Below are 27,802 nucleotides of genomic sequence, written 5' to 3' on the forward strand. Positions count from 1 at the left end.
ATTCTATTGCAATGTAAGAGGTCATGAATTTTTGTGCAAAGTTCCTTTCTGTCACCACTGTCCCTATGCAGAGGAGAGTGTCTTGCTGTGGTAATGCTGAAATGGAAGGTTGGTTCCATCACATTATGCAGGGGCTACTGCAATTGTTACAAATCCCTTAACGTGTGAAAATTTGTCACAAGAGAAGTCTACTTGCAGCTGTAAGGGCCCAGCCCTCCGAGGTGTGAACTCAAAATAAATTTTTGATCTCTCCCTCGGTGCCAGTCGTGCCAAACTGAAAAAAAAAAAAGAAAAACAAAAGAAAAAAAATAGTTCAGGCTTGCATTGTCTTTTATGAGATTCCCAAGAAACAGAACTGCAGTTACTTGAGACCCAGCCTTGGGCTTTGAGAATTACTTAGGGTTTGAGAGTTTGTGTAGACTAAGAAATGAGAAAGGACAATGGAATTATGGAAAAGAGAGGTGCAATGTCACAGCTTCATCTTAGGGCTGGATGCAAATTTGGATACTCAGCACAAACTCAGAATAGAAAAACTTTGATGTCAAAGGTCAGTGGTCTGTCCAATGCCTGCTTGGTTCATATCTGTTTTGGCAATAATGATTTTTCTAATGGCCATTGTGCTTTGGTTTTTATCTCCTTTTGGCCTAAATTGGCTTAGTCTTTTACTGGAACAATGTTTTCCTTTTTTTTTTTTATGCATTATTAAGTCCAAATAGTTCCACAGCCAAAGCAAGTCAGGCTGTTTTACAAGAGAAGAAGCTTTAGGAAATACAAACTATTACTCAACAACTGAGCTGATCCATAAAGCAGCAGAGTCCGGAGGAAAACAAAGAATAAAAATAACAATTTGCTTTTATGTTTTATAAGGCAAGTTTTTCTTGCTTTAAAGGAGAACAGAGTAACAGAGCAACTTTTTGTTTGGGCTGAACCAAGGAGAGTGTCTGACTTGTTTGCTTTAGCCTAATTATCAGGGTGTTAATATGATATGTAGTATGTTATCATATATCATATCATATCTATATGATATGTAGTATCAGGGTATTGTATATGAAAATAAAAACAGAATGCCAAGCTGCAGAGAGACAAAAGAATTTGACATGTGCATTTGTTTTTCCAGGAAAAAAGAATCTTAGCAGGTTTGAGTGGTTAAAGAATCTCTGTGTGGAAAAACCACCACATGATTCAGGAATCATACCCACACATTTGGTGTCACTTTTGTTTTCAGAAATAGAAAATATAACAAAGACAAGTCAAGTGTGGTTTTTTTTCCTCCTGTTTGAGAAGTCAGAAGTGCTGTGGGTGATGCTGGGGGCCGTGGGGGGTGCTGCAGTTGCACTTACTTGATCTTGACCTGCTGGTTCATCAGGGTGACGAGCAGCACGCAGCGGCTGACGGGCTCCGGGAGCGGGTTGGCGTAGGAGATCTCCAGGGACACGGCTCTGTTCACCACCACCCTCCGCGGCACCTGCAGCACAAAACACCGCGCTGGTCACTCCCTGGCTTGTGTTTCTGCTCCCTGGAGTGGGGATTCAGTGGAGCTGCAAGTGGCATTTAGCTGGCAGACATTAGCTGTCCTCATGTTTGAAGCTGGCTGTGGCTCAGCTTGGTAGGGCTGTCCAGCTGTCTGCAATATTTTGTGTTTCATTTCAGTGAAATAGAGCCCTGGCTCTACACAGACGTGTCCCATGAAACCTGTCTGATATTTTGGTTGCTGAGTGGCTTTTTTCTTTTTTGGCACATTATTGATTAGGATTGAAGTGTTAAACAATATGAGCTGGCTCACTGGTTAGAACTGGTTTAAATGTGAATTTTGGCAAAGTTCTTCAAGGACAAAACATTGCCGATACATGGAATGAAAACAAGTACTGTGGAATAGAAGGCAGTAATTTGTGACTGGGAAAAAAGAGGGTAGCAGAGCTGTTTTGAAAAATGGGGCAGATTCAGGCCAAGGTTCAGAACTGGCCTCTCACATCCTTGCATTCTCAATTCAATCAGGCAGAATTTTGGAACAACACCTGAAATGGCAGCCTAAATGTAATGCATTTATCCCCAGATTCTCATCTTAAGATCTGAGCTCCAGAAAGACCTTTCAGCATCTATTCAGAACATCGGGGAGAAAATTGTTCACCTTAATGATGATGTTTGTGTCCTCTAAAATGATTGTCTTCTCCACCAGCAGCTTCAGCCCCTGTGAGCGCAGGACTTCACACAAAGCAGTCACTTGGATCCTTTTGTCAGTGGTCAGATATTTTCCATAATGAGTATAAGGGATCTTTACCCGGATGTGCTTCCCTAGAATTCAGACATATATTTAGGAACCATTACATTTCCAAAGCAAGCTAAAGAGAAAAGAGTTCTAGTGAGGGGTTTTATTAATTACTGAAGAGAAAAAAGATGGCAGTGGAGTTTGTTTACATTTCCTTCTTGTGAGACTGATTGTGTATTTCCCTCTTCTGGTGATCCTTGCCTACTTTAACTCATTTGACCCAATGGAGGATATTGGCCTGAAACTGAGGGAGTCTGCTTATCTGCATTTCACTGGATTCCTGACCCTTTGTATTTCTTATGATTAGAGGTATAACTATTTTATTCTATTCCCTCCTTATATCCTTTTTATTTTACCTCAGTCAAGAAGAAAGTTTGGGTCAAGTTTCACAGAGATCCTTTTCAAGTGACCTGGTCAGCTGCTCACTGTAGTCCTACAACTTTTCTGTTGTCTATGGGAAAAATGTTTATCTTTGTAGCTCCTGGGGATGAAAAAGATCTCTATAATAATTTCAATAGTCTTTACTCTTCAAAAGAGAGACAGAATTTCACCGTAAATTTTAAACTTTTTCCTAGTTGATTCCTTTTCATGTGTTGCCTGTTGGGTGCCAGAAGGCACACATCAGACTTTTTTTACTTGTTAAAAGTAAGATGTGTTCCTATGTAATAATCACCACACACATGCACATATATATACATATAGAAACCATGACACACACACATAGTGCTGCTTCTGGAGCTATAACATAAGTGTAGCCTCCTATGTAACATTTCATGAGACATCCACTTAATGCTTGAACTAGTGAAAATTTTCAGAAGAAAAAAAAAATGTAAAAAGTACTTATTAACAATGGGTAACTGCATTAAAAGCAGGTATGGTACTGATGCTTCTTTCCAGTTGCCTTCCTGTGGCTGGGAGCAGAGCTATGTTGGCTCCTTCAGGACATTAAAAGTTACCTTGCCTAGGACCAAGCTCCACAGAAGTGGCTGCCTTCAGGATCTCTGCCACTGCTCTCCTGGTGTAGAGGATGGTGGAGGCACTCATGTCCACCCTGATGCTCTTGCGGTCGGAGGAGAGGTTGTTGAGGACCAGGACCAGGTTAATGTCCTTGCCAAAAACTGGAGGTTCAGCCAGCTTGAATTTCCCAGCAATGCCAGGGTTTCTCATTGTCTCTGAAGATCTTCCCCCTGGAGAGTCTGTGTGTCCTTCTGTGACACTTATTCCCAGTATCTTACCCAAAGCCTTTCTATAGACTCGTCTTTCCTCAGAAGAACCTGGTGGAAGCAGAGAACCAAATAAAATTCTACTTTTGTTGCAAATGCACTTCCTCTCTGTCAAGGTTTTCAGACCAATACAGGGCATCAGCGTCACTCAGAAATGTGCAATACCTAAAAGCTCCCTGTATCTTCATTAAGCCTCCATTTAGGCTTTTCACAGGGGATATACCATGACAAGGTGAATAAATCACTACATGAAATAGGATGCATTTGTATTTGTTTAGAAGTGAGATTTCTTTTTCTCTGGTCAGAAAATGTAGTAATGTGCTAAGTGATACTCTGCTGATCTGATGGCAGCCAGCCTCTGTATTAAATACAGTTGCACTAAAACACTGAGGAGTGAAACCCTGATGGTTTGTTTGCCTTGGGTGGTAAAATGTATTTTATAGCCCTGTTTTGTGTATGCATTAAATTTTACACTTCCGTGGAAGGGACTAAAGTATATTTTGTATTGTCCCTTAATAAGGAAACTACTGAATGCACAAACCCAGAAATATAACACCCATGGTTTTCCATGGCAGCTTCCCAAGGATTCAGTAGGCAATAACAGGAGATCACGTGTGCTAATTCCTCTACCTTCTGGATATTTGTAGTTAGCAGTGACATCCACACGGCCATTGCTGCCCACAGCTTTGGTGCTGATGGACCTGCCAATGATTTCAGTATCACAATAAACTCTTTTCTTGCTTCCATCGTTGTACACAATCCATCTGTTGCAGTCGGCGTTCACCTCTGAGTACACAAACAAGGTGTCGTAATCCAGGTTGACTTCACCCTCTTTGATGGCTAAGACAGATGCAGGGCCACACTGAAAAATTCCTGAAATGTCAAAAATAAATAGGTTAAACTTTATCAGTTGTGCTCAGTTTGGAGAAGGACTCAAGTCAGGCTGGGAGTTTAGGCTCTTACCTCTGCTTTGTTCTTGTGGAGTTGCATCTAAAACCTGCCACCCATTGTATGCCCTTCCCAGGTCTGGGCGAATGAACCAGCTTTCATTCCAGACGTGATAATCCCTGGAGACAAAGAACAATGTCTAAAAAGAACAATAATACAGAGTAGTCATGCAAACTTCCAGTTGGAGACGAGTAGTGAATTTTTAAAAAAAAATTTCTAAACTCTAAACTGAGGCACAAAGTGTCAAGTTACAGTACCTCTTTCAAAGGACAGATTTACATCCTGCTTTTGAGGTACAGACCTCAGGGCAGGGAGGGAGAAAATAATGAAGCATGTTGTTTGTTTGTTTTCCAAATGGATGTCTGCAGTATTAATGTAAATGGTTGTATTACATTTTGCTCACTCAGTTGCTTTTGTACTACTAGTGTTCATGTTTTCAGGTCTCCTAGATCTTCTCTACTGTTGTTGATGAGATGGAAGAAATTATATTTACCATGTGGAATCCTTGCTGATATTAAGACTCCTTCCAGAGCTGTCATAGTACTTATCGATACTCAGGTTTCTATCCACGTCATGGGCAGAGTTAAAATTTGAAACCAAACGAGTTGGAATCCCCAAGCACCTCAAAACTGAAATATATTTTATAAAAAAACAAACGAGCAAGAAATGCAACAGAACCCACACAGCTTTGTGATTACAAATTACAAACATCAATGATTACAAATATCTGAGAAACAAAGTGTCTAAATATTTTGTGGTTCTTCAGCATTAATGGTCTTCACAGTACTGTTCCTTTTGCAGAAATTACTGCTTTGTAGTTTTGATAAAACCAGAGGTCCCAAAATCTCAGCCCAGCCATCTATCCTGACAGCTTACCTGTGCACATCACTCCTGCAAAAACCCAGCACTGGCCGTACTGGACAGGTCTGTAATTGTCCTGGCGCCATTTCTTGAGGATCACCACGCTGCCATCCCACCTGGAGGGGTTCTCGTGCGAGTGGAAGCTCCCTTGCCACTTCCCCAGGAGAACTCCGTTGTCGTTGTCGTTTCCATTGATCTAAAGAGAGCCCAGTGGACAGAATGCCCAAAGTGAATTGTCTGAGGGCACTGTACCTGCCTCACTGACTGCTCACAGCTGCCCCTCAGGGGTGCTTCCTGCTCTCTCCTGGTTAAGGGTTCAGGTGTGCATTCCTCACCATGGAACTGATGACTCTGCCCACGTATTTGGGGTCTCCTCGGCGGGACACGTCCATGGCTGGGTCCTGGCGGTAGTACAGGCTCAGATCAAGCATGGTGAGACAGATGTTTAGGAGGTCTTGAAACTGGGATCAGACAAGATACATTTTTAAGAAAATGGATGGTTTCACAAGCAGAATTAAAGGAGATTTTACTGCACGAGATAACCCAGCCCAAAGGTGATAGGGACAGTGGGGCACACTGTGAGCAAACCACAAGTAAGGCTACCCAGGTTGGTGCAGTTATTATATAAACAGCAAATAATGATAAGATAAATGCTGTCTGAGACAGAATGAGAGTCCAAACAAATTCCTTGTGACTTACCTGTCCATAATACCACCCTCTTGCTTCAATGTACCTTGCATTGCCCACAAAGATTATTCCATTTTCATTTAGAACATATTCTTGTCTCTCGTTTTCATTGGACATGTAGACATCATCACCTGGAAACCAAGTTGGGCAGGCTTAGAGCTGGGAATAGCAGCAACCTTTCAGAAACATTTCTGTCCTGATTTAGCAAGGAGAAAACTTCTATTTGCAAAATAGAATTGTTCCAGCTCCCTGAAGAGTGCAGTTCAGTGGTAATGTCTGTTATTATATATGGCATGGGAAGGTGTGGGGGGGTGAAAGAAGGATCCATATTACATTACTTAACTTTTTTCCCCTACTTTTAGTGTAGCCTTGTGTATTATCTAAATGTCCCCTGTCTGCACATTGTGCTTTTGTGAGGAAGACAGACAAAAGTCCAGGCTAGCTCATCACATTTTTCTGTCTTCTCAGGGTAGTTAGAAGTGGAACAGATTGAAAAAGATTTGAAAAGAATGACACAGATAACATTTTTCTCTTTTTTCCAGACGTTTCTGTCTTGTTTTAAGATTCCTAAATGAATCCTTGCCTGATCCAAAGTCCTATCAGGAATGTTATTAGGATAACCTGCTCAGCCATTCACTTGGAGTTCATTGTTCCTCATTGTTTTTCCAAGTTTATGGCACAGTATTTGGCTGCTATGAAAACATTGGTTCCCACAGAGACTTAGGTTGTTTTGGTTACTCTTTAGGTAGCAATATCTGCTTAGCTCTGCTTTTAATTCCATCATGTTTAAAGATATTTTCTGAAAGGTTCAGGATTGCAGGAAATACATACATAAACATCAGCTTTTCTATTTTATTGAATCAACTTCTTTACCTTCCTATAGGAACTTCCCATCCTTCCCTTCCTGCAAATAAAAAATTTGCAGTTTATTTTAAAAACTGTATCATGTGATGCAAATCTATTTTTGTGGTTGTTGTGAACACTTTTTAAAAATAATTTAATCACTGTTGATTCCTGAAGTTTTGGGGTAGCATGGACATGGAGACCTGTGTGCAGTTTCAGGTGCTGCACTTCAAGGTGTGGACCAGTTGGAAAAAGTGGGAGGAGCACTAAGAATGCTCAGCATTCCTGAAAATCTGAAGTATGAATTAACTCAGAATTATTTAAGGTAGGAAATAAATGGGGGCAAGGAATGGGGCAAGCATTGTAATTAATTCCAGAAATTCTTGTGAAGAGGATGGGGCAGGGGGAAATAAAATCTGTTCTTGGTGTCTATCATACCTAGGATGAGAAATTATACACTGAAGTCAAAGCAAGAAAGATTTGGTTAGTTAATAGGATAAAGATCTAATAGAAAGGCTTGTGCTGTACTGGAGGGAATTGCCAGGGGAGGTGCTGGAGCTTCCCTAGTGGCTGGTCATTGGGAAGGAATTCAAGACCTCTCAGGAATGACCTCATTGCTGAACTGAACCTGCCTTAGAGCCCCGGTGTGGGACCAGATGACTTTCTAAGATCCTTCTAGCCCTGTGATTTAATTATTCTAAGCACTCTAAATGTCCTTGTATAATCACTTGAAGAACTTTTTTTTTCCTAAGGTTTATATGCTCTCAATAAACCTTTACAGCTTACTAAACTAGATTTTTTTTTTTTTTGGCCCAGAAGATTTTTCATGTATTAATTTATCCTAGTAACCCTTCACTGAACATGGTTTAATTCTTATCATCTCATCCAATGGCATTAACATTTAAATCTGTATAACTATTTTCTCTAATACAGCTTATGATTGCATTTTCCTTTTTCAGGGCCATTTCACTTTGTTGAAATGTGCTCCCTGTGTTCATTTTTTTGTTCTTTGATTAACAAGGGCTTTCACATTCTTCATGATTTCCAGTTGATAAGTCTGTCACTGAAATCATTGTTATTTCTCCCTAGAGGTGTGGTCTTTTATTTCCTATTATTATATCTTATTTCTTCTCACCTTCTCCATTCTCTAAGGTCAGCCAGTTATTTCTGTGTGTTGTCCCAGCCCATCTGGGCATGGACAATGCTGTTTAATGTCACTGGGCCAAAGTCAGTGATGAACTATTTGATCTGGGTGTTTTTTTCAGATGACACTTAAGGATCCACTCTCTAGTAGCTTTTCTCCAATCCAATATTTTTTCTTTCATCTCTAGTCCTGACTGTCTTCTTATAAGTAGTTTTTTATTGATATCACAGTTAATAAATTAATTTCTGTATTCCTCAGCTGAAGGACTAATCTCCCACCTGGAACATTATCTACAGACCAGATTTGCCATTTATGCTTTGCCAAGAAAATAAATTTCCCATTCCCCTTCTGCTATGACACTAACAATAGTGGTAACATACCCTCAAACTGAATCTGTTCCTGTTTTTCAGGATCAGGGAGCTATTGCACTCTGCAGAACTTATTCAGCAGCATCCTTCATTCAGCATTAAGGATACTCCCTTTTATCTGTCAGTAGCCAATGCATCATCTGGTAATACTGGAGGACTCTTCCACAAAATTATTAGTTTAAAATTGTAATGGGCACAGCTTAATTTGTCTGTTTTCATCTGAGAAGAGTTTGGTCTCTTGTGTACCACAGCCATGCTGGTGTTCCAGCTCAGGAGCTGTCACATATTGCTGTCCCTGCAGTGTGGTTTCCATCAATTACAAGTTACACACAAATTATTTTTCAGGGGTTTCTGGGGAGCTTTTTCCCCTCAGGACTGTGCAGAGATGGTCTGAGTTTCCTGAACATATTTGTGTAATTATTTCTGTCTTCCAGGACTTGCTGAGCTAATTAGCAGCTTTTTTCATCTTGGCTATTGACACATTCCTTAGTGGCTCTTGACTAACATATGGTCATGGAAAAAAAAAATAGTGGATGATTGTGGCTACTTTTCTCTTATAAGCTCTTTACTCACTAGGATGGCTAAGAGTTCTCTTAACACCAGGGTGTCATGTTTGCAGGCGAATCCAGGTTTCTAGACTATTGCATAGTTGCAAAATATGAGGATAGACATTTGCAGCCTCAGCATATTGCAGGAGAAATGCAGAAAAGAAAAGCTGGAGCAACAAGAGGTATCCATTTTCAACCCAGAAGAAGAACACGGCGATTGGGCAGGAGCCAGCTGTGTGTGCTTGTAGCCCAGAATGCCAACCACATCCTGGGCTGCACCACCAGGGCTGGGCAGCAGGCTGAGCCAGGGGATTGTCCTCCTCGACTCTGCCCTTGGGAGACACCACCTGGAACACTGCATCCAGTTCTGGGCTTCTCAGCACAAGGGAGATGTGGAGCTGTTAGAGCCTCCAGAGGAGGCCACAGAGCTGCCCTGAGGTCTGGAGCCCTCTGCTCTGGGGCCAGGCTGGGAGAGCTGGGGTGTTCATCCTGGGGAAGGGGAGGCTCCAGGGGGACCTCATTGTGACCTTCCAGTGCCTAAAGGGCTTTTAAGAGGGAGGGAGAGCCACGCTTTACATGGACTGAGAGTGCCAGGACAAGGGGGAGCTGTTATAGCCTAAAAAGGGAGAGATTCAGATCAGCTGTTAGGAAGAAATTCTTTACCAGAGGGCAGCGATGCACTAGAAGAATTTGCCCAGAGAAGCCCTTGTCTCCAGAAAAAGGGATCTGCTCAGTTCTGAAGAGCCTGTGATACAACCCCACACAGCAAGCACATTGTGTTAGGGTACAGAGGGGGTGGCAGCAGCTTTTTAATGCAGTGAAACCAAACCCCAGAGCACAGAGCTGCGACTGCAACCTCTGGTGACCCAGAGAGACCCAGCCCGAGGGAGCAGCTCCGCGCAGGCAGGGAAGCAACAAGGGCAGCTGTGCCCAAGAGCAGAGGCACTGGCACCTACCTGGGCACCAGGGGTTGAAGAGTAGCACAAACTGGCCCAGGTATCTGGAGAAGATCTTGTTGCCCGCGGTGACGCGGAGGGTGAGGTTGTAGCGCCCGATGACGGCGTTGGCCGGGCTGGAAATGGTGAAGTTCACGGCTGCAGCGTCGCTGGGTCCCTGGGCAGCGCTCCAGCCGCTGCCCCCCGCCTCAGAGAGGCCGAATGCTGCCCTTGTGCGATGGGACTCCGAGGGGGATGGCCCTGCCAGAGAGAAGGAGGCACTGGTGTCCACCCCAGAGCGCGGTTTCAACATCTGGGGTGGTGTTCGCAGGGGTCTCAGGACGAGGGAGGAGATGAGAATCCTGACTCCATGTTCCAGAAGGCTGATTTATTATTTTATGGTATATATTATATTAAAAGAAAATGATATTTTAAAACTATACTAATAGAATAAAGGATTTCATCAGAAGGCTAGAAAAGGGAAGAATGGAATGATGATAAAATCTTGTGACTGCTCACAGCCTCGACACAGGTGGCTGTCATTGGTCAGCAAGTAAAAACAATTTCACATGCTGGGTAAACAATTCTCCAAATCACATTCCAAAGCAGCAAAACATGGAGAAGCTGAAGCTTCCTGGCTTCTCAGGAGAAAATATCCTAATGAAAGGATTTTTCATAAAATATGTCTGCGACAAACTTTAACCTCACACTTGAAATTGAGCACATCGGGGTGCGGGAAGCACTGAAAATACAGGCAGAAAAATCACATTTCTAAATGAAATAAGGAGGGAACTACAAGGAGGAAAGACGACAGCTCTCTGAGCACATGGCTCAGCCATGGGAGGGTTACCTATCTCAGTGACAAAGCCCAGGCTCTCCCCGTTCTGCCTGGGCCTGTTGAAGTAGAGGGTGATGCTGAAGGCTTGTCCTCGCCTCACGGTCAGCTCCGTGTTGGCATATCTGTCCGTGTGGTGGTTGGCTGCATTCACCGACGGCTGCCAGCTGATGTGCGTTGGGGTCAGGTCTGCAAAACACAAGAAAAGTCACCAAGAAGCAACTGGCATGAGGTCATTTGCTGTTTAGTGGCAGGGTGAGGTTACTAACAGCAATTACCTTTTGTGGGAGGAAGTACAACTGAAAAGCGGATGCGCCATTAAATTAAGTCTATTGGTCAATAATGGAAATCTTTCCTTGGGTTTTGTTAAAGAGCACTCATACAGAGCACTTATGTACTTCCTATGCAGGGGTGGATGGTCTTTTACCCCTGGACTTAAAAAGAAATTTACAGGGGGCGAATTGCTGTCATTTCATCATCAGTACCAAAGAAAGAGTCCTGTAGCCCTTCTATGTTTTCAACATACATTTTTTTAGGATCACAGGAATGGCAATTGGAACATCTTACTGCTTACATCCTGATGCCATTTGGCCTAGATGCAAGGAAAAATGCATAGTGAGAGATCATCTGTCTCATATGGATGAACAAGAGGTATTTGAGGACATGCTGAAGCGTTTGACAAATCAGTCCATCTGTCTGAATCTAGCTCTGTTCAAACTCCAGCTGGACCACTGGAGTTCCTGTTCTAGTAGGCAGTAACTTCATGTCATGGAGGAATTCTTGCAGTGTGCTTGGAGGTCTCTGATATTGTGTCCTCCTGCACATATGCTGTTATTATGGTCTGTGGTTTGAACCCCATAAAGTGGTTCCTGACACCTCAAATGCTAAACTGCCTTGTTGGCAAGCAAATATGAATATGATATTCCTTGCAAGATTGTTCTCCCTTCCCTGTTTTCTTGCCATGCTCAACCTGAGCATTATGCTGTCTTTGGGAATGCTGAGGAGCACCTTCTGTGTTTATCTCTGCCCTGGGAGACTCTACAAAACACACCTGGAGCATTGTGTTTCAAGTTTTGACAAATGCTCAGGGCAAGTGCCTTGGTGAAGGCTCTTCTAGGTAATTTTTATTAAAATGTCATAAGTGCCATTAGTGCAGTGAGGTTGAGGGTGGGGGGAGTGGGACAGGATGGGGACACATGACCACCACCATTTTAAAGGGAAATCAAAAGAAAACAATGATAACAACAAAAAGAACAGGATGGAAAGGAGGAATTAATGCCCATGCAATATTATTGTAGGATCTTCAAACAAGCTTCAAGGTCTATACCACAGAGCTTATCAGTGGAATACTAAGATCTGAAACAATACATATTAAACCACATTAACATCTAATCCTTGAAGAAGAGGTAAGACTAAAACTAATTTTGCAAAAAAGTTTTATAATTAAATTCAAGGAAGATTTGGTTTTTTTCTGTTAGTTTAAGACCACAAAGAGGTAATGTGAGAAAGTATGGATGGGCTGAAAAGGAGAATATTTTACATGAATATATAGGACAACAGCAAGCTGCAAGTAGCTGCTGCTTGCCCTGCCAAGCTGATTTGTAAATGTTTTTTCCAGCATTAAGTGAGAAAAAACCCCTGCTTTGCAATTGCCCAGCTCAATAATCATCTTCATTTTAAACTTGAAAAAGCAGAGATGCTCTCAATTGCTATTTTCCTTTGGTAGGGTTTTAATGTATCTTTGAATTCCCATCTATATGTTGCACGCTCACAGCTCCATTAGAATGGATTACACAAATTTTGTTAATACCAAGCATAACACATCTCTGACAAAGCATTTTAAAAATGGTGCCTTTTGAAGTAATTAAAATTTCTTTTCTCCTCCATGTCCCAATATCCTCTGTTTAACTCAAAAATCATTCTCAAACAAGACTCTATAATAACAACATAACAACTTTGAAAATGAAGTGCAAGAACAAATTACAATACAAAATTACCTTCAGATAAGAAATCTGAGCAGATACCTACAGGGCATGAATCCTGAGGAAACAGCCCTGAGTAAATATCTGCTGAAGGGAAGCAAATGACTTGCAGAACTCACCTGCCATTCCCTCAGCTTATTAGAATTGCATACAACTTCTACTCTGCTCTTCAAGGATGTCCAAGTCACATCAATCATAAAAAGGAAAAACCCAGCAATCTTTTCGTGCTGTCAGCTGAAATTTGAGAGAAGGGAGAGGTACTTAGCAGTTGTTATTAATACCTGTAAAGTTGTCAAACGAATTAACTGGTTCCTATAATATATGTCTGTCTAATGCCAGAGTTCCTACTCAACGTGGGTGTAATTATGGGAGGAGATACCAAAATTATTTACTCAGAGGAAATGCATGCTCTTGAATCCCAAGAGAAGAAGAACTTCCTACAAAGATAATAGGTGTGCCATGGATAAGTTATCTTTAAGGATGAGGAAATGGGGAGCGTGGTGGGATGTAAAAGCTGTCTGAAGGAAAAAGGAGCATTTCCTGATGACTTAACTTCCAAGTTGGTCAATGTCACTTCTGGGTTTGTCCAATAGCTGTGGGTTGGTTTCAGAGGGGTTTTTTTTGGTCTAATATTGTCTCCAATACCCTCTGACAAATAAAATTATAAGCTCCCACTAGAAACAAGTAGCTGTTTACCTGTTTAAGTTAGCTCCATATATTAGTGTTTCCCAAAAGTTTTATTTCAAAAAGAACTCACAAACTAATAACCTTGAGCACTTTTTGTCAGCAAAAGTTTAAGCCTGTCTATTTTAACAATCATGACTACATTTCTTTTGGGGTTTCTGAACATATTTATTTTTGGTGTTGTACCATCACTTTGTAAAGGAGTAAGAAAATCATGTTGTTTTGAAGAGGATTATCTGCTTAAGGTTCTGCAGCCCCACTGACCATGTTTTAGCTCTCAGTAAAGACTTAAAAATAAATTAGTCTGAATTTTAAGTTAAAGAGAAAGAAAAACCAACTGAAATAGCAAAAGTTAAGCTCCAGCAGCTGTTTCTAAGGTTGATTTTACATGACAGGCTTTGTACCTTTTTGAGAAACTTTTCCTATTAAAAAGACCATTATTAAAAAGAGTACTTACTAATATGAGAGTCATGCTATCCCAAAGCCTTTCCCACCAGGCAGCAGCACACCTGGCACAGCACATCTCCACTTACATTATAATTCAGCGGTTCTCCCTTCCCTTGGAAGTTTCCAGGATGTTCAGGCTGCCAAGGCTTCTTCCGGGAATCACCTCAAATGGGTTTGATTGCTGTCCAGAGCTACTTCAGTTGGTCTTTTTCTCTTTTCCTTAATTCATATTCCTTGGAAACCAAAAGAGCCACAAGCCTCTGATGTTGCCCGGTCTTCACGCAGGGCCCTAGTGACAAACCGCATCGACCAGTTCCTGCCTTCTGCGCTCAGTACTTACAGTGATTGCCTCAGATGTTACACATTGCTCCCACTGGCATTTGACTGTTTCCTTTCTTCTTCCTCGCTGCTCACACACACCTAATTATGTCTCAGAGCACTTTTTCTGTCTTGGCTGTAACCACCTCCTTTGCCTGTGCGAGGCACGCCCACGGTGGTGCTGGCCGAGCCACCAGGACCTCTCTGAGCCTGGCCTACATCCCAAACTGGCACCTGCCAGTCTCACCTTCACCACAGCAAAGCTCCAGCAGCTGCTGTTGCAATCCCTTTGGAATGCAGCAGTCATGGTTCCTAAGTGACTAATGACTGAGCCTTGTCACAGGTGTTTTTCCTAGCTCAATTCCACCCACCCGTCATCCAAAATGGTTCAAAATACTTTGTTCCTCTTTTCCCCTTGTACCAGGGCCTTGCACTTGCAGTATAATTTGCTATCTTTCAGAGAAAAACTTTTAGATTTTATTTATCCCCTTTATAATTTTGTCTACTGTTCATATCCCCCAGAGTAACTAAATCCACCTTACAATTGTCTTGTTACTACTTTTTGCTACAAAGAGGAAAGCAATTTAAATTCCACCAAAAAAACCCATTGCAGAATCTTCTCCTTAAGTCTGTATTGAAGTTGTCTTTTACTCACATTCATTCATTTCATGTGCAGGGAGCATTGCCGGGGAGGGTCTGATTTAAAGGTTTCTCTCATTTCTGCTTGTGCAATTCACTTGACTTTAGCACAATCTGGGTGTTTCACACACACAAGAGATGTAAAAAGAAGTCATTTAGTGAATATCTGCATTCTAAACTCAAGGCTGTGCTTGAGCTTGAACTTCTGCTGTGGTTTACTGTAGCCCAGAGGATGCTGTAGCCACCAAGATGATCAGAGGGATGGAGCTCCTCTCCTTTCAGGAAATCCATGGGAATTTGGTTTCTTCAGCCTGGAAAAGAGAATTTGGGTGATCTAATTGTGGCCTGCCAGTACCTGAAGGGAGCCTACCAGGAAGATGGAGAGAGATTTGTTGCAAGGGTGTGGAGTGGCAGGACAAGGGGGAATGGCTTCAAACTGACACAGACCAGGTCTAGATTGGATGTTAGGGAAAAATTCTTCCCTGTGAGGGTGCTGAGGCCCTGGCACAGGTTGCCCAGAGGAGCTGTGGCTGCCCATCCCTGGAAGTGTTCAAGGCCAGCTTGAATGGGACTCTGAGAAACCTGGTCTGGTGAAAAGTGTCCCTGCCCACCACCAGGGATTGGAACCAGATTATCTTTGGGGTCCCTTCCAACCCAGGTGGTTCTGTGAATCTGTGATTTGCACAGTGAGAGCTCTTGGCTCTGGCAAGCCTTGAGGAGCACCAGGAGAAAAGAGGAGGTGCCAGTGTGGGCTCCTTGCACGGCCCCTCTGCAGCTCACCCCACCAGTGTGGTCCCACACTGACATCCCCTATGGCAGCAGGACACCAGGGGCTGCAGGTGCCCTGCCACAGCAATTCTGCTGGCTGCAGGGACACAAGGACTTCATAACAGTCTGAGCTGGGGCTCCTCAGCAGCGAGAAGTCCTTGTGACAGGTCGCAGTACCCTGCTCAGTGCTCAGCTGGGGCACAGATCAGGATTTTATTGCAGCAGCTTGTCTTTCCATCCACTTTATTTCAACCATTTTCAGTCAGAGCTTGAGTTGCTGTTACACAGCTATTGCCCATAAACCAAGTCACTCACTGGGCTACACCTCCTTCACTGGAACCCATCATTTAGCCTGTGCCAGTCCCCCATAAAGGGTTGAAGTTTGCTTTACTAAACTCAAATCTAAGAGATAACTTCCTGACACATAATCTATAGTGAAGAATTCCTAACTCTTCTCAAGTAAAAATACCTTCAGGCTTAAGATTGCCCTGCCTTTTATTCCCAAGGAAGACTTTCAGCAAGTGCAAAATATCAACATTCTAAACTATGTACAAAATATGTACGCTGAGCTGGGCAATTACCCCCATGTGTTTGTTAAATGCCTCTCAAATTGGACACCACCCAAATTCCTGATGAACATATCCTATGCCTCATTTGGTCACTGTGATTTACAAAAAAAAAAAAACCAAAAAAAAAAAACCAAAAAAAAAAGGAAACTGTCAGGACAGTTTGTAGCAAAGAAGACAAAGCTAAATGCCATAAATTGTGCAAGTCATCCTCACTATGTTGTAGTATCATAGTTTCAGTAAGGAGAAACATTTTGGAAGTGTTTGGAAGTCCACTGGACAAGGCTTGCACTAAGTAACAATGAGTTTATGAATGTGTGTGCAGAGACATCTGGAGCCAGGAGGAATTTGTTCCAAAGAAAGCCAGACATAAGTCAAAGAGTCTTTAAGTAGAAGGTAAAATGTTCTTTTTAATAACATGGATATTCACAACAGTAAATGAACAATCAACCATTCCTCAGTTTATTTAAAATTACCATGTAAAATTGCAATGATATGGTGTTGGTGACCCTTTATCACAGGAAGTGAAGATTCGTTTTGCTGATTATCTCATTGTTTTCTATACAAGATTTCTTATCACATTTTGTTCAGTTTATACACACACAGACCACTCCTCGTAAATCTTCATGTTAGTTAATCACATTTACCACCTTAAAGGTCTTGATATCTGCAAATTTATCACAGAAGAAATTAACAAGTAGATGTTTGGGACCCGCCTCAGAAGGGATAAGTTTCAACTTGGTACTGGATTTCTCACTGGCTTTCAGTGGTGGTATGCTAAAAAAAAAGGAAACAAAGGGAAAACATAAGTTGAAAACAGGGTTATGCATCATGCTTCAGTTTCTTCACTAATCATCTTCCACCTGGAGTAAGAACTCTTATCATTTCAAAGTAAGATGGCCATGAAAAGATCACACATGGCTTGACTATCTGATAAGTATTTAAAGACTCAAATCCATACATTAAAGGCTCTCACAAATTCATTATGCAGTAACCCAGATAAGGCCACAAAGGGGGACATAATAATATGTGAGATAAGATTTCATGCAGAGGGTGTAAAACACATCACTGAATCATTGCAAAAGAATAATCAGAGACCTTGCAGAATGTTAATATCAAGTCTTGAATTAGAATGGAGTATAGCACCAAGGAAACCTCAGTGTTTACAGAGCAGGAAACTCTGAATGGAAGTTAAAATGTTTTACACCGTGTGATTTGTTACTCCTGGAAACGTGTTAATGTTTTTCCCTTAGCCTGACATATTGTCTTGTCTTGCCTGAGGACAAAATTGTGTGGGATAGACAACAGGAGGTTGGTAAATTCCCTCAGGAGAGCTTATAAATGATGGGATGAACCATTCCTAATTGCTCAAGTGCAAATGGCAATGTTAAGTTGCTGTGTTTGTTTGTTTGTGTTTGTCTGTGTATTCAGCTGAAGAGCATGTTCCTATATCCCAGGCATTTTCCAGAAATAACTGCATTTGTGAGGATACATTGAAATTTTTGTGCAATTTCTTGTCTGTACAAAATGAGGGAAAGGCTGAAAATTTAATCTTTCTGTTTCAATTATGAAATACTGAAGGGAAAAGGGCAGAAAAAATTACAAAATCACCAAAGCAGATAATAGACAACTGGGAATGATAGTAAACAAAAAAAAAGGTGTTTTATTCCAGTCTTCTCAATCACTGTCTCAACATCATCAAATAGTTTCTTGACTCTGTTTATTAATCTCCTAAGATAATTATTTTATACAGTTCTGAAAGCAGAGCTTGAAAATTAGTGTGCCTGTAGCTCTCATTTTGGAAAAAGCTGCTTGTCATGGTTTAGTCTGTTCTGCAAAAACTATCCTCCTCAAACTGACATCTGCTGTGTCTGGAAAAGCTGAGCATGGAGCAGACCTGGATTTGTGCTTTTCAGAGGTCCCACCCCTTGAGATCACAACCTGTGTCTAAGCAGTATTAATTTTTGTTCCCAAAGCTGAGACACTGCTGTATCTGCTTTTTCCATGTATTTCTACCTGACAGATATAAATACAATTTGTTTACAATGCTGTGTGCCTAGATTGGCACCTGCAGTCCATTTAATAAAGTGAAAAAAATATCCTGGTGTGTTGTAATTTGGGTAAGTATGGACAGAAATAGTTGTGTATCCTATTGCTGGCCTTTGATCACAACAAGAAGGTGCAACCTGTCTGGCCTATAGCAGGACAGACAGCCTCAGCAACATTTACAGCTTGGGTAAGCAGGAATTTTTTCTCTGGAAGTGTGTGGTCCTGCTAGATAGGCAGGAAAACAAGTCCTGTCCAATTATGACAGCAATTATTTGACCTCCCAAACCATGGAGCCAAAGCCCAGCCTAGATGAAGAGCTGGTTCATCACTGTGTGCTCATAACCTGTGCCTCCCAGCTGGCAGCTAGAAGAAAATGATGTCTCATCCCACAGTTCATTCCAGCCCATCCATGCCCACATTCCTGCAGGTTTGATGGCAGGAGGTGTTTCTGGTACCCACCGCAGCTCCAGGATCCCTTGGAGCAGGTCACTGCCCTCCACCTGCAGCACACAGTCCTTCACCTCCTCGTGGATGGGATTGGTGAATGCCACCTCCACAACCACCTCTTTATTCACTTTTGCTTCACCCAGTACCTGTGCAAAGAGAATGCTTGTGAGCCCAGGTTCTCAGGGTTCTTCTCTAGCTGAGCCTTTTCAGGAGTCAGAAGAGGAGATATTATGAGAGGCTGTGATGAAGCATGGCAGAATGTGAGCAGAGCATTTCACCCAGGGAATAAAGTGCTCTCAGAGAACTCCCTTTCCCTTTTCTCTGCCACTGCAGTTACAACAAAGGGAATTTACCTGTATGTCAATGGCAGGATTGTCCAGGGTGATGTTTCTTTTCACAAGCACTTGAATCCCATTTTCCACATGACATAAAGCTGTGACCTGGATTGTTTTGTCTGTAGTTAACTGCTGCTGGTATTCAGGATACTTTATCTTAATGGGGAATTGTTTTTCTAGAAGGAAAAAGAGAAAAAAGGAATTGGTACACTTTTTTATAAGCCCACAGAGCTTCATATCTAACATTAGTATTTTCCTTTTATGCTGTGACTAGGACTAGGAGGGCCTTCAGCCATCACTGCCAAATTAATTAATTAATGCAAATCTATCAATGTTTGCTTTAGATAGACAGTGATTTCTTTAATGTTATCCCTTCTCAATTCACTGCTGCTGGATTGCCTGGCTTCTTTCTCCCCCTATTGCTCTGAAAGATGCAACAGCTGGAGTTAAAGGAGTTTGCTGGTGCCTCTCCAGAAGTTAAACTACATATTAAAGAAATGAATTATTATTTCTGCTTCTCACTAATGACTTGAAGCCTAAGATTAATACAAGACAGCATCAGTTGTGATTCAATGATCTTTCACCTCATGTTGGAGATGCTGACACATCTCTTAACCCAGGCTCCTAATGGTAACATTTTCCAAAATGTGAAAAGCACTTAGGGACATGATAGTGTGAAACATGCCTTGTTAATGTATGTGTAATGTAATATTTTTATCAGCCATTTCTACCCAGGGATTTAGGATTGCTGTTTGTTAGAGCTTTTTCCCCCAAGCTGAGCAGCCTTCAATGCCCTTTTACAGATAAAACCATTATGATTAAAAGGTATTTGAAAAATTACCTTCCTTTGGGGCCAGAGTGACAGATATGGAGTCCTTCCAGATCTGATTAACTCGTCTTCTAGTATACAGAGTACTCCATGCAGTCATATTTACATTTACAGTCTTAGCATCAGACTGCAAATTTTCAAGAACCAGAAGTAGGTTGAGATCTTTGCCAACTTCTAAAGAGCCAGCCACCTTGAATTTTCCTGAAATGTCAGGCTTTAGTACAACTTCCTCTTGTTTTGGTGCTGTAGGATCAAATTTATCCTCAAGTCCTAGCTTCTTACGGGCTTTTTTAAAAATCTCTCTTTCTTTTGCAGAGCCTGTCAGGGAGAACCATGAAAATTATCCTCAACAGTTAAAATGCATCTCTTATTTTACATAGCTGCTGGAGAGGAGCTAGCCAGGGCATAGTGTCTGTGCTTAGAGATAAACAAGCCCTCTCTTTTCCACAGCCAGACCTCATTTTCTGCATCTGCAGTCAGTAACACCACTGTCCTTCTAATAACTTTTTTTTAAATATAAAGTCTTAAGTCTAAAGTTCCTCTTTTCCCATTTCTATCCCTTTTTATGGCTATAACATTTAGAAATGTGAATTTTTATTTGCTAGCACAGAGAAAGGCCCAAGTGTTGGGGAAGGCTGATGGCACTGTGTGGTGGGTTGAGTCTGGCTGGCAGCCAAGCATCCACCCAGCCCTCACTCCCCTTTTCCATAGGAGGGGAGAAGGCTCATGGATTGAGGTGGCAGGAGTTTAACAGAAACAGAAGCTGCTCCTGAGCAAAAGAAAAAGAGAAACAATGTGGGGACGATAGACCTGAAGGACTGAGAAGGTGCTGTGCTCTTGCACCCTTTGAAAGCTTTGCTTTTCCTGGTGCTGATTTAGCTCAGGTTTCTGCAACAGACCTTTTATCCTACAGACAAAAAACTGGGCTGTAGCATAATTCTCACTAAGCATAGGCAGACAGGGTATGTCAGCAATAGGCAGATGGAACAGTGAACACTTTATTTGGAGATACTTGGACTTGACTTATTTAGGTCCCACAAAGCAGCTCTGTATCAGAAAGGGAAGGTAGTTTTATAAAAAAAATTTTTTTACTCAGTGCCTTTTCTCCCCTTTTGTGTAGGAATTGAATGAATCAAATATAAATTCTGCTCCTACTTCATAAATGCCCTAAGAGACTCCTAACTGAAAATTTTTATACTTTTGGGAATGAAGCAGCTGTGATCAGAAGAACCAGATGGGTTTTACTTACCTTCCTCATATTTATAATCCCTGGTGACATCTACACGACTATCTCTACCAACTGCCTTTGTACTGATGGAGGCACCAATTTCTGTAGACTTAGAGAATATCAAAGTTTTCTTTCCAGTTGCAGAGTCATAATTCCAGTACATGCAGTCTGCATTCACTTCTGCAAACACAAATGGGCCGTCGTAGTCCAGCTCTACTTCTCCTTCCTTGATGGCATGCCGTGAGGCAGGACCACACTGATAAATTCCTACAGCAGCAAGGAAAAGGAATTTAGGCATAATCTTTGACACTAAGCAGATTATTAGACAGATATTTATCACTGGCTCCTGAATTGCCCAGTGCTGCTGTCCCATTCAAGCCCTTTCATCCACATAAACCCTCATACAAGGTCCCTCATCAATGTATCTTGTGTTTATTCTGGAAGTACACCTGATCTATTTTATATTTTCCCTTAATTTTCCATAGCATATATAGGAAATATAGGAATTGCTGTAAAACTGCTCCTGCAATTCTAATTTCTTTCTTGGCATCCCCAGATGATCTGGAGCTTTTCTCATGCAACCAATGAAATATTTTCTTCTGCAACGATTTCTGAGCAGGTTTTTACAATGCTTTTACTTTTTTTCCTTCTCTCTAAAAGTGACTGACTTTATAAATGCTCATCATTAATCCTGAAATAAAACTTGTGTACCTCCACTTTCCTCTTGGGGAGTTGCATCCAGAACTTGCCATCCACTGTATGAGGGTCCCAAGTCGTGGCGTATAAACCAGCTTTCATTCCAGACATGGAAATTCCTGGGTGCAAGAATGAGCTAAGTAAGCTACCAGTACGTATTTATGGATTCCTGCCCACCTCCTTTAACCAGACATCTTAGTTACATGGATTAAATACCTTTATTTGCACAGTTCTTATTTGAGACTCACCACTTCTACCCTGACCCTGACCCTGACCCTCACTACATTAACTAGAAAGGTGCTGAAAATTGCATTGTGGAAAAAATATAAATGTTCAAGGGCAGAAAACAAATTTGTGAGGTTATAAAAATGCCTTGAGCCTATTCTTCTCCCAAAGCTCCATACACTTCTTTTAGCTTTAGGTTTCCTTCTGGCACCATGCTGCAGTTCTACATGTCAGATGTAGATACAATCCAGAACAAGAAGGGGAGTAAACAAGACAGAAACTGAGGGACTACTTCTGCTCCTTGCTGAATGCAAGCTTGTTTGAACTGCATTTGATGCTTACAAGAGGCAGTAGTTAAATTACTTTCACTGCAAATGATGCCACTGCAAGAAAGCTGGTTCTGCTGAACTTTTACAGTTCAATGTGAACTGGTTTTGAAGAATAGTTTCAAACTAGGTTAAGTCACCACTGTTTGCTACATCCAGTGCAATATTGCAAATTTTCAGCCATCTGTGGCATCATAACTGTAATTTTGCCTGCCCTGGCTTCAATTGGCTGTTGTAATTGTGTCACAATTCTTTATTTAACTGAGAAAGAGTGAAAACACCAAGTCTTGTAGTATTATTCTGTAGTATTTTTTATTGATCCTGTCTGTGTGTGTAGTAGTTTTTAAGGCAATTCTTAAGAATATAAAGCATTTGTCATTAGAATCTATGCTCTTTAGACATTAATAAGCTCTACTATTAAATCTTGAGGCTTACCACACGCTGTCAGCTCCCCTCTCCAAATGATTTCCATCTGCATCATAATACTCATCCACACGCAGATTTCCATCTGCATCATGGGCAGAGCTGAAGTTTGTAATGGTACGAGTGGGGATCCCCAGACATCTCAGCACTAAAGAGTGAAGAGAAAGCCACGGTCAGAAAGCAATATTTCTGCAGGTTTCACTTAGCACAGTAATGTCTTCAAAGGTTTCCATATAGGAAGTGCTTCTTTTAATAGAATCTGTACAATGTCAGTCATGTGTGTGACATAAAACATACCTGTAGTCAATACTGCTGCAAAAACCCAACATTGTCCATATTTAACAGGTTTGAATCCTGATTTCTTCCAGCCTTGCAGGATTTCAACACTTCCTGTCCAGCTGGTGGGATTTTTGCCACCCTCATACTTTCCACTCCAGTTTCCTAGCACCACCCCTTGGTCATCATTGGCGTTGACCTGAGAAGATATTCACTAAATTTATGATGAGGTAAATGAAGAGTTTACAACCTGTCTGAAAGGAGCCCGGGAGTTACAGCAAATGCCATATTGAATTTGGGCCAGCAGTGCTCTCTCATCAAAAAGGGAAAGCTCACAGTAGGCTGCACTGGGGAAAGTGTGACCAGGAGGTTGAGGGAGGTTGTTAACCCCCCTCAATCGTCCCTAGCAAGGCTGTGCCAGGAGCCCTGTCTCTAGCTTTGGGTCTCTCAGTTCAAGGGGATGTTGAGACACTGAAGAGGAGCTGGGAGGGAGGGCTGCAAGGTGGTCAGGGGTCCTGCAGCACACAGACTACAGGGAGAAGTTGAGGGCACTGTCCTAGTTCTGCCTGGCTAAGGAGGGTGATGTAAAACCAGCTTACAACCATTTGAATGTGTGTTCTAACTAACCTTTCTCTTTTGTATACAAAGAGGCAACAGCAGAAAGCTGTAGCTTGGGAAAATCATATTTGACATAAGAGACAAATTCCTGATTAGGAGGGTAGGGCAGCTCTGGGCTGGTCACCCACAGAGGCCACAAACCCTCCTTCCTTGGAGAGTTTCAAACCAGCCTGGCAAATCCATGGCTGAGGTGATCTAGTACCCAGTAGTTCCACTTCACATGGGTGGCTGGACTAAAGAGCTCCAAGGAGCTGTTCCCTCAACCACCCTAATCTTATATTCTCAGTGTGACTGCTGGATATCAGAGTGACAAGAATCAGAACTACCCCAGAGGAGATAAACCTGGCAGGCTCAGGGCAGATGACCATGTAGGCTCATACTTCACCATACAGTCAAATTCTCTATGAACTGGCTTCATATTTACTTTCCCTGAGTACTTTGGAAGGACACTGAGTAGTTGAGTTTGCACTTTGTGGAGCTGTTGCTTACCATGGCACTGAGAACACGGCCCAGGTACCGGGGGTCATGTCTGTGAGACACATCAGTGACAGGATCCTGACGGTAGTACAGGCTCCGATCCATTATGGACAGGCAAATGTTGAGGATGTCTTCTTGAAACTGTGGCACAGAAAGAAATCAGGGTTTTGAAAACATAGGCTACTAAAAATCAGGATGCAGAGAGCCATATTAGTGTTGAATGGGGCTTTTAAATCACTGATTGAAGCGCTGCAGAGCTCAGCCAGGCATTACTGTGTAAAAATGTGGTCACAACAAACTCTGAAAATCAGAAATCACAGAGCTCTCAAAAACTTGGAATCTGTGGACATGAGGCCTCAGCATTGCTACAGTACTTTACTAAGTTAAGGCTACATAGTCTTAGATGTTTGCGCTGGCTGCTCTTCCAAGGCAGAACAGGGAACAGTAAATTACAAATCCTCCTATTGATCAGTGAAACAGGGTTTGGCACAAGTGCTGATTGCAACACCAGAGTTCTGCTCTTCAGAGATGTTTGCAATGAACTGGAAAAAGCAAATGGCCCAGTTCATGCAAAAACAATGTCTGGTGTTTCAGTGCTACATTTACCTGGCCAAAGTTCCATCCAAAGCTGCTGATATGATTTTTATTGCCTGCAAAAATGATGCCAAAATCTTCTAGCACATATTCCTCACACTCAGCCTTGTCAGGCATGAACACATCATCACCTGAAAAACCAAAACAGAAAGATGTACAAATATGACAGGCAAAATAAAACAAAACCTCAGGAGTCTTGCTCTATAAGGCAAGAGCTCTCCTGATCTCTAAGGGTGCTTGCAGATATCCACCCTTTGCTGTTCTTGGTGCTATAAACAGATTGTGAAACTCAGGATCTACAATTAGAGAAAGGGGTGGGAGGTGTCTGAGTGAAGATGGAGGTGTGACACTGCCAAATCTGTGAGGAAATGGTAAATATGACTCTTTTCTTGGTTCTACAGAGGCCAGACACACTCTTCTAAACTTGTGCAGGAGTAGGGATGCTCTGTCAAAAGCAGAACCTTATCTTTTAGAGCCATGAGCTCTCCTGTGTGCACATGCTACAGAGCTGATTCTATGTACCAGAAGGTCTTGAGAAACTGTTAGGCACCTTTTTTTGGTCACTGATACATGGTGTTGTCAACTTTCAGCTGCTATATTAAAGTATAGATCAAATGGAGAAGCTGCAAATATTAATGAAGCTAAAAGCAACTTAGTTCTTTAGAGGAAATTTGACGTATTCATACCTGAAGACCAAGGGTTAAAAAGCAAAACAAAAGTGCCCAGACTTTGTGGAGAGGAGCTGCCACTTTGAACACCCAGCCTGTAACGTCCAATGACAGCATTGTGTGGGCTGGAAATGGAGATGCTCACAGAGCTGGAGCTGCTGGACTGCACAACCGCGCTCCAGCCCTCCTTGCTCGCTGCGCTGGAGATGTCAAACGTGGCCAGGGTCCTGGTTCCCTTCGAGGGTTTTGGACCTTTCAAGAGAAACAAATAACATTTTTTTTTCCATGCCATGCTGAAATAGAGATTTAGTCATCAAGGAACTCCGCAGGGCTGTAACCCTCCCAGCCCTCCCCTCGGGTGAATTTGTGCAGCTGCAGGAAGCTGTGGCTGCTGGCTGGGGTAGCAGCAATACAACAAACACCTCACACAGCCCCATGGCTGTGGGAATGAGCATTTGGCTCTGAGGTTTTCTCTCGCTGCTCTGTAGTGCAGATTGGGCCAGAAGAATGTCCTGAGGCAGCATTCCTGTCCCTGTGAAAGAAGCTGGGGGCCATACCTGTTTCTGCAATGAATATTAAGTTTTGCTCAGGCCGTTCTGTTCCATTGAAGGTGATAGTGAAGGCCTGTCCTCTCCTCACAACCAGTTCTTCACTAGAAAATTTACTTGTGTGGTGTTCTCTTGCATTTTCTTTCAGATGCCAGTCGGTCCTTGGCTGCGTTGCAGCTATGCAAAAATGAGAAGAGCAAAAAAAGCTTGAGGGCACATCCAAAGAGCAAGGAGCACAAACACACTCTGAAGAATTGCTTATTACGTTCTACAGGTAACTGGTACCCATGTGAGGCTTCTGCCAAAATTAGAAATAATTCATATGTGAGCATTTTTTTTTAAGAGGCTCCATCTTGCATAGGCTGTTAGAGATTATCTGCATAATTAAATACAGAAGCTGTAGTATACAGGGTACTAAAGATATACCCTGCACTAAATTAAAATCAGAAAGGCACGTAAGAGGAGAGAAACCTGAGAGAATTGAATATTTATGAGTTACTTAGATAAAAATCTGTCTGAACTCAATTAATTCTCCCATTCTGAGATGGTGTCACCCTAAGAGAGGCACAGCCTTGCTGCCTCTGAATGAGAAATAAAGAAACCAAAGAAACCTGACTGAGCTGAGAAACCCTGTGAATTCTGAGCCATGATGTGGTCTCTGGCCCCATGATGTGTCACACAGCTGCCACTGCTGGAAGCACTAACAGGAACATGCTGATGGACACTGGGCTGTCATTTGGGAGAGATGGCAGAGCTGGAGAGAGAACACTCCTAAAATATGCTTTGGAATGCTCTTGCATGAGAACTGTGGCTTCAGTCAGAGGCCAGAGAATAAATATCCAAGATTGGCTTGGATCTGACATCACTGGAGCCCATGGAGGGATTTCTAGTAGGAGATGGCTTGATGGTTTAAGTGAAATGCAGAAGTAGAGAAGAAAAAGATTTTTTCTTCCTCCGTGAAGAGAGAGATAGGAAAGAGGAAGAGTGTGGTAGAAAATTGTAGGAGTAGAAAATTGTTACCCTGTGCCATTACTGAGTAAAAAAAAAATATGATCCTATGTTCAAACAGATTTCTTAATGTAAAGATTTTTTTACAGCATGATCTTAAATTTATCCAGTTCAGACAAGCCTTGAAATAACTACATTGGTAGTTTTAGCAATGCAGTCACTGTCCAAATGCAGAGGAACGTGGGCTTTTCCAGTACTGAGGTGAGAAGCATGGATGATTTTTGAGGAACAGACCTACTATTAAAAAAAATCCTCAGAAACTTAGCAGTGAAGCATGTCCATTGTAGAACAAGCTGAGAGGGCTCAGGGAGTTTTGCCTTTGGAAAGGCAGGAGTTGGAAAAGCAACATGAGACCCTTTATAATCATTATTAAACTGATCCGTTTGCATATCTATAAATATTTGCATGTGAGCAAAAAAGCCACCACAGTCACAAAGAAACTGCTAAAAACTCCCCCCAACCCCCCAATTTTTGTATCCTCTCTGCCTTAGCTTCAGGTTTCAGCCTTCTCTGCTCAGTGTAGCCTCCTCAGCCTTTGCAGTGATACATTCCCAAATTTCTGCTTTGCTTATGCATGGTCTGTCAGTCTGCCATTTGCACTTTGCTGAAAACTCCAAATAGTTGCAGGTTTTCCCTTCCTATTTGCAAAACACAACATTTTTTATGTCAGTTAAATACCTGTGCTGCCAAATCTCATTCTGACAAGCTTGCTTTTCCCATGCAGACAATAAATGAAAAAAAATGCAATGCCTGTGAAAATCCTTCCCCTGACTTTCAATGGAAGAATTTTGTCTTACTGGTTTTTCATTTGCATCAAAACTCCTTAGAGAAGCAGCGACCTCTCAGTGTCCATGACAGAGCTGAACATGAAGTATGGATGTAAGAAGGTAACAAAGAGCATCACAGGAGGGGCTTTCCCCTTGCTCACCTTGGCCCATATCTGATCAATGTGTCCTCTGAAGCTTCCTCTGGAAGGCCTCCTGTACTTCTGCT

General features: G+C 42.1%; 1 protein-coding gene across 1 annotated transcript; it reads right to left on the minus strand.

The window, feature by feature from the left end:
- Positions 1–123: 123 nt before the first annotated feature.
- Positions 124–27,802, minus strand: LOC311160922 (uncharacterized protein; the record flags this gene model as incomplete). The annotated part of the gene is made up of 26 exons (XM_084218085.1): positions 27,738–27,802; positions 25,811–25,978; positions 25,272–25,505; positions 24,598–24,716; positions 24,004–24,132; positions 22,918–23,095; positions 22,633–22,768; positions 21,662–21,765; positions 20,972–21,217; positions 19,735–20,040; positions 18,912–19,069; positions 18,571–18,704; positions 16,704–16,839; positions 15,509–15,593; positions 10,674–10,847; positions 9,845–10,084; positions 5,998–6,116; positions 5,634–5,759; positions 5,314–5,494; positions 4,931–5,066; positions 4,453–4,556; positions 4,120–4,362; positions 3,223–3,540; positions 2,129–2,292; positions 1,341–1,465; positions 124–274 (listed from the first exon to the last, which is right to left on the minus strand). Exons 1-26 carry the CDS (start codon positions 27,745–27,747, stop codon positions 124–126), a joined length of 4,224 nt encoding a protein of 1,407 aa, XP_084074211.1. The 5' UTR covers positions 27,748–27,802.

This window comes from Fringilla coelebs (genome assembly GCF_963513975.1).
Source record: "Fringilla coelebs genome assembly, chromosome: 18".
Taxonomy (NCBI): Eukaryota; Metazoa; Chordata; class Aves; order Passeriformes; family Fringillidae; genus Fringilla; species Fringilla coelebs.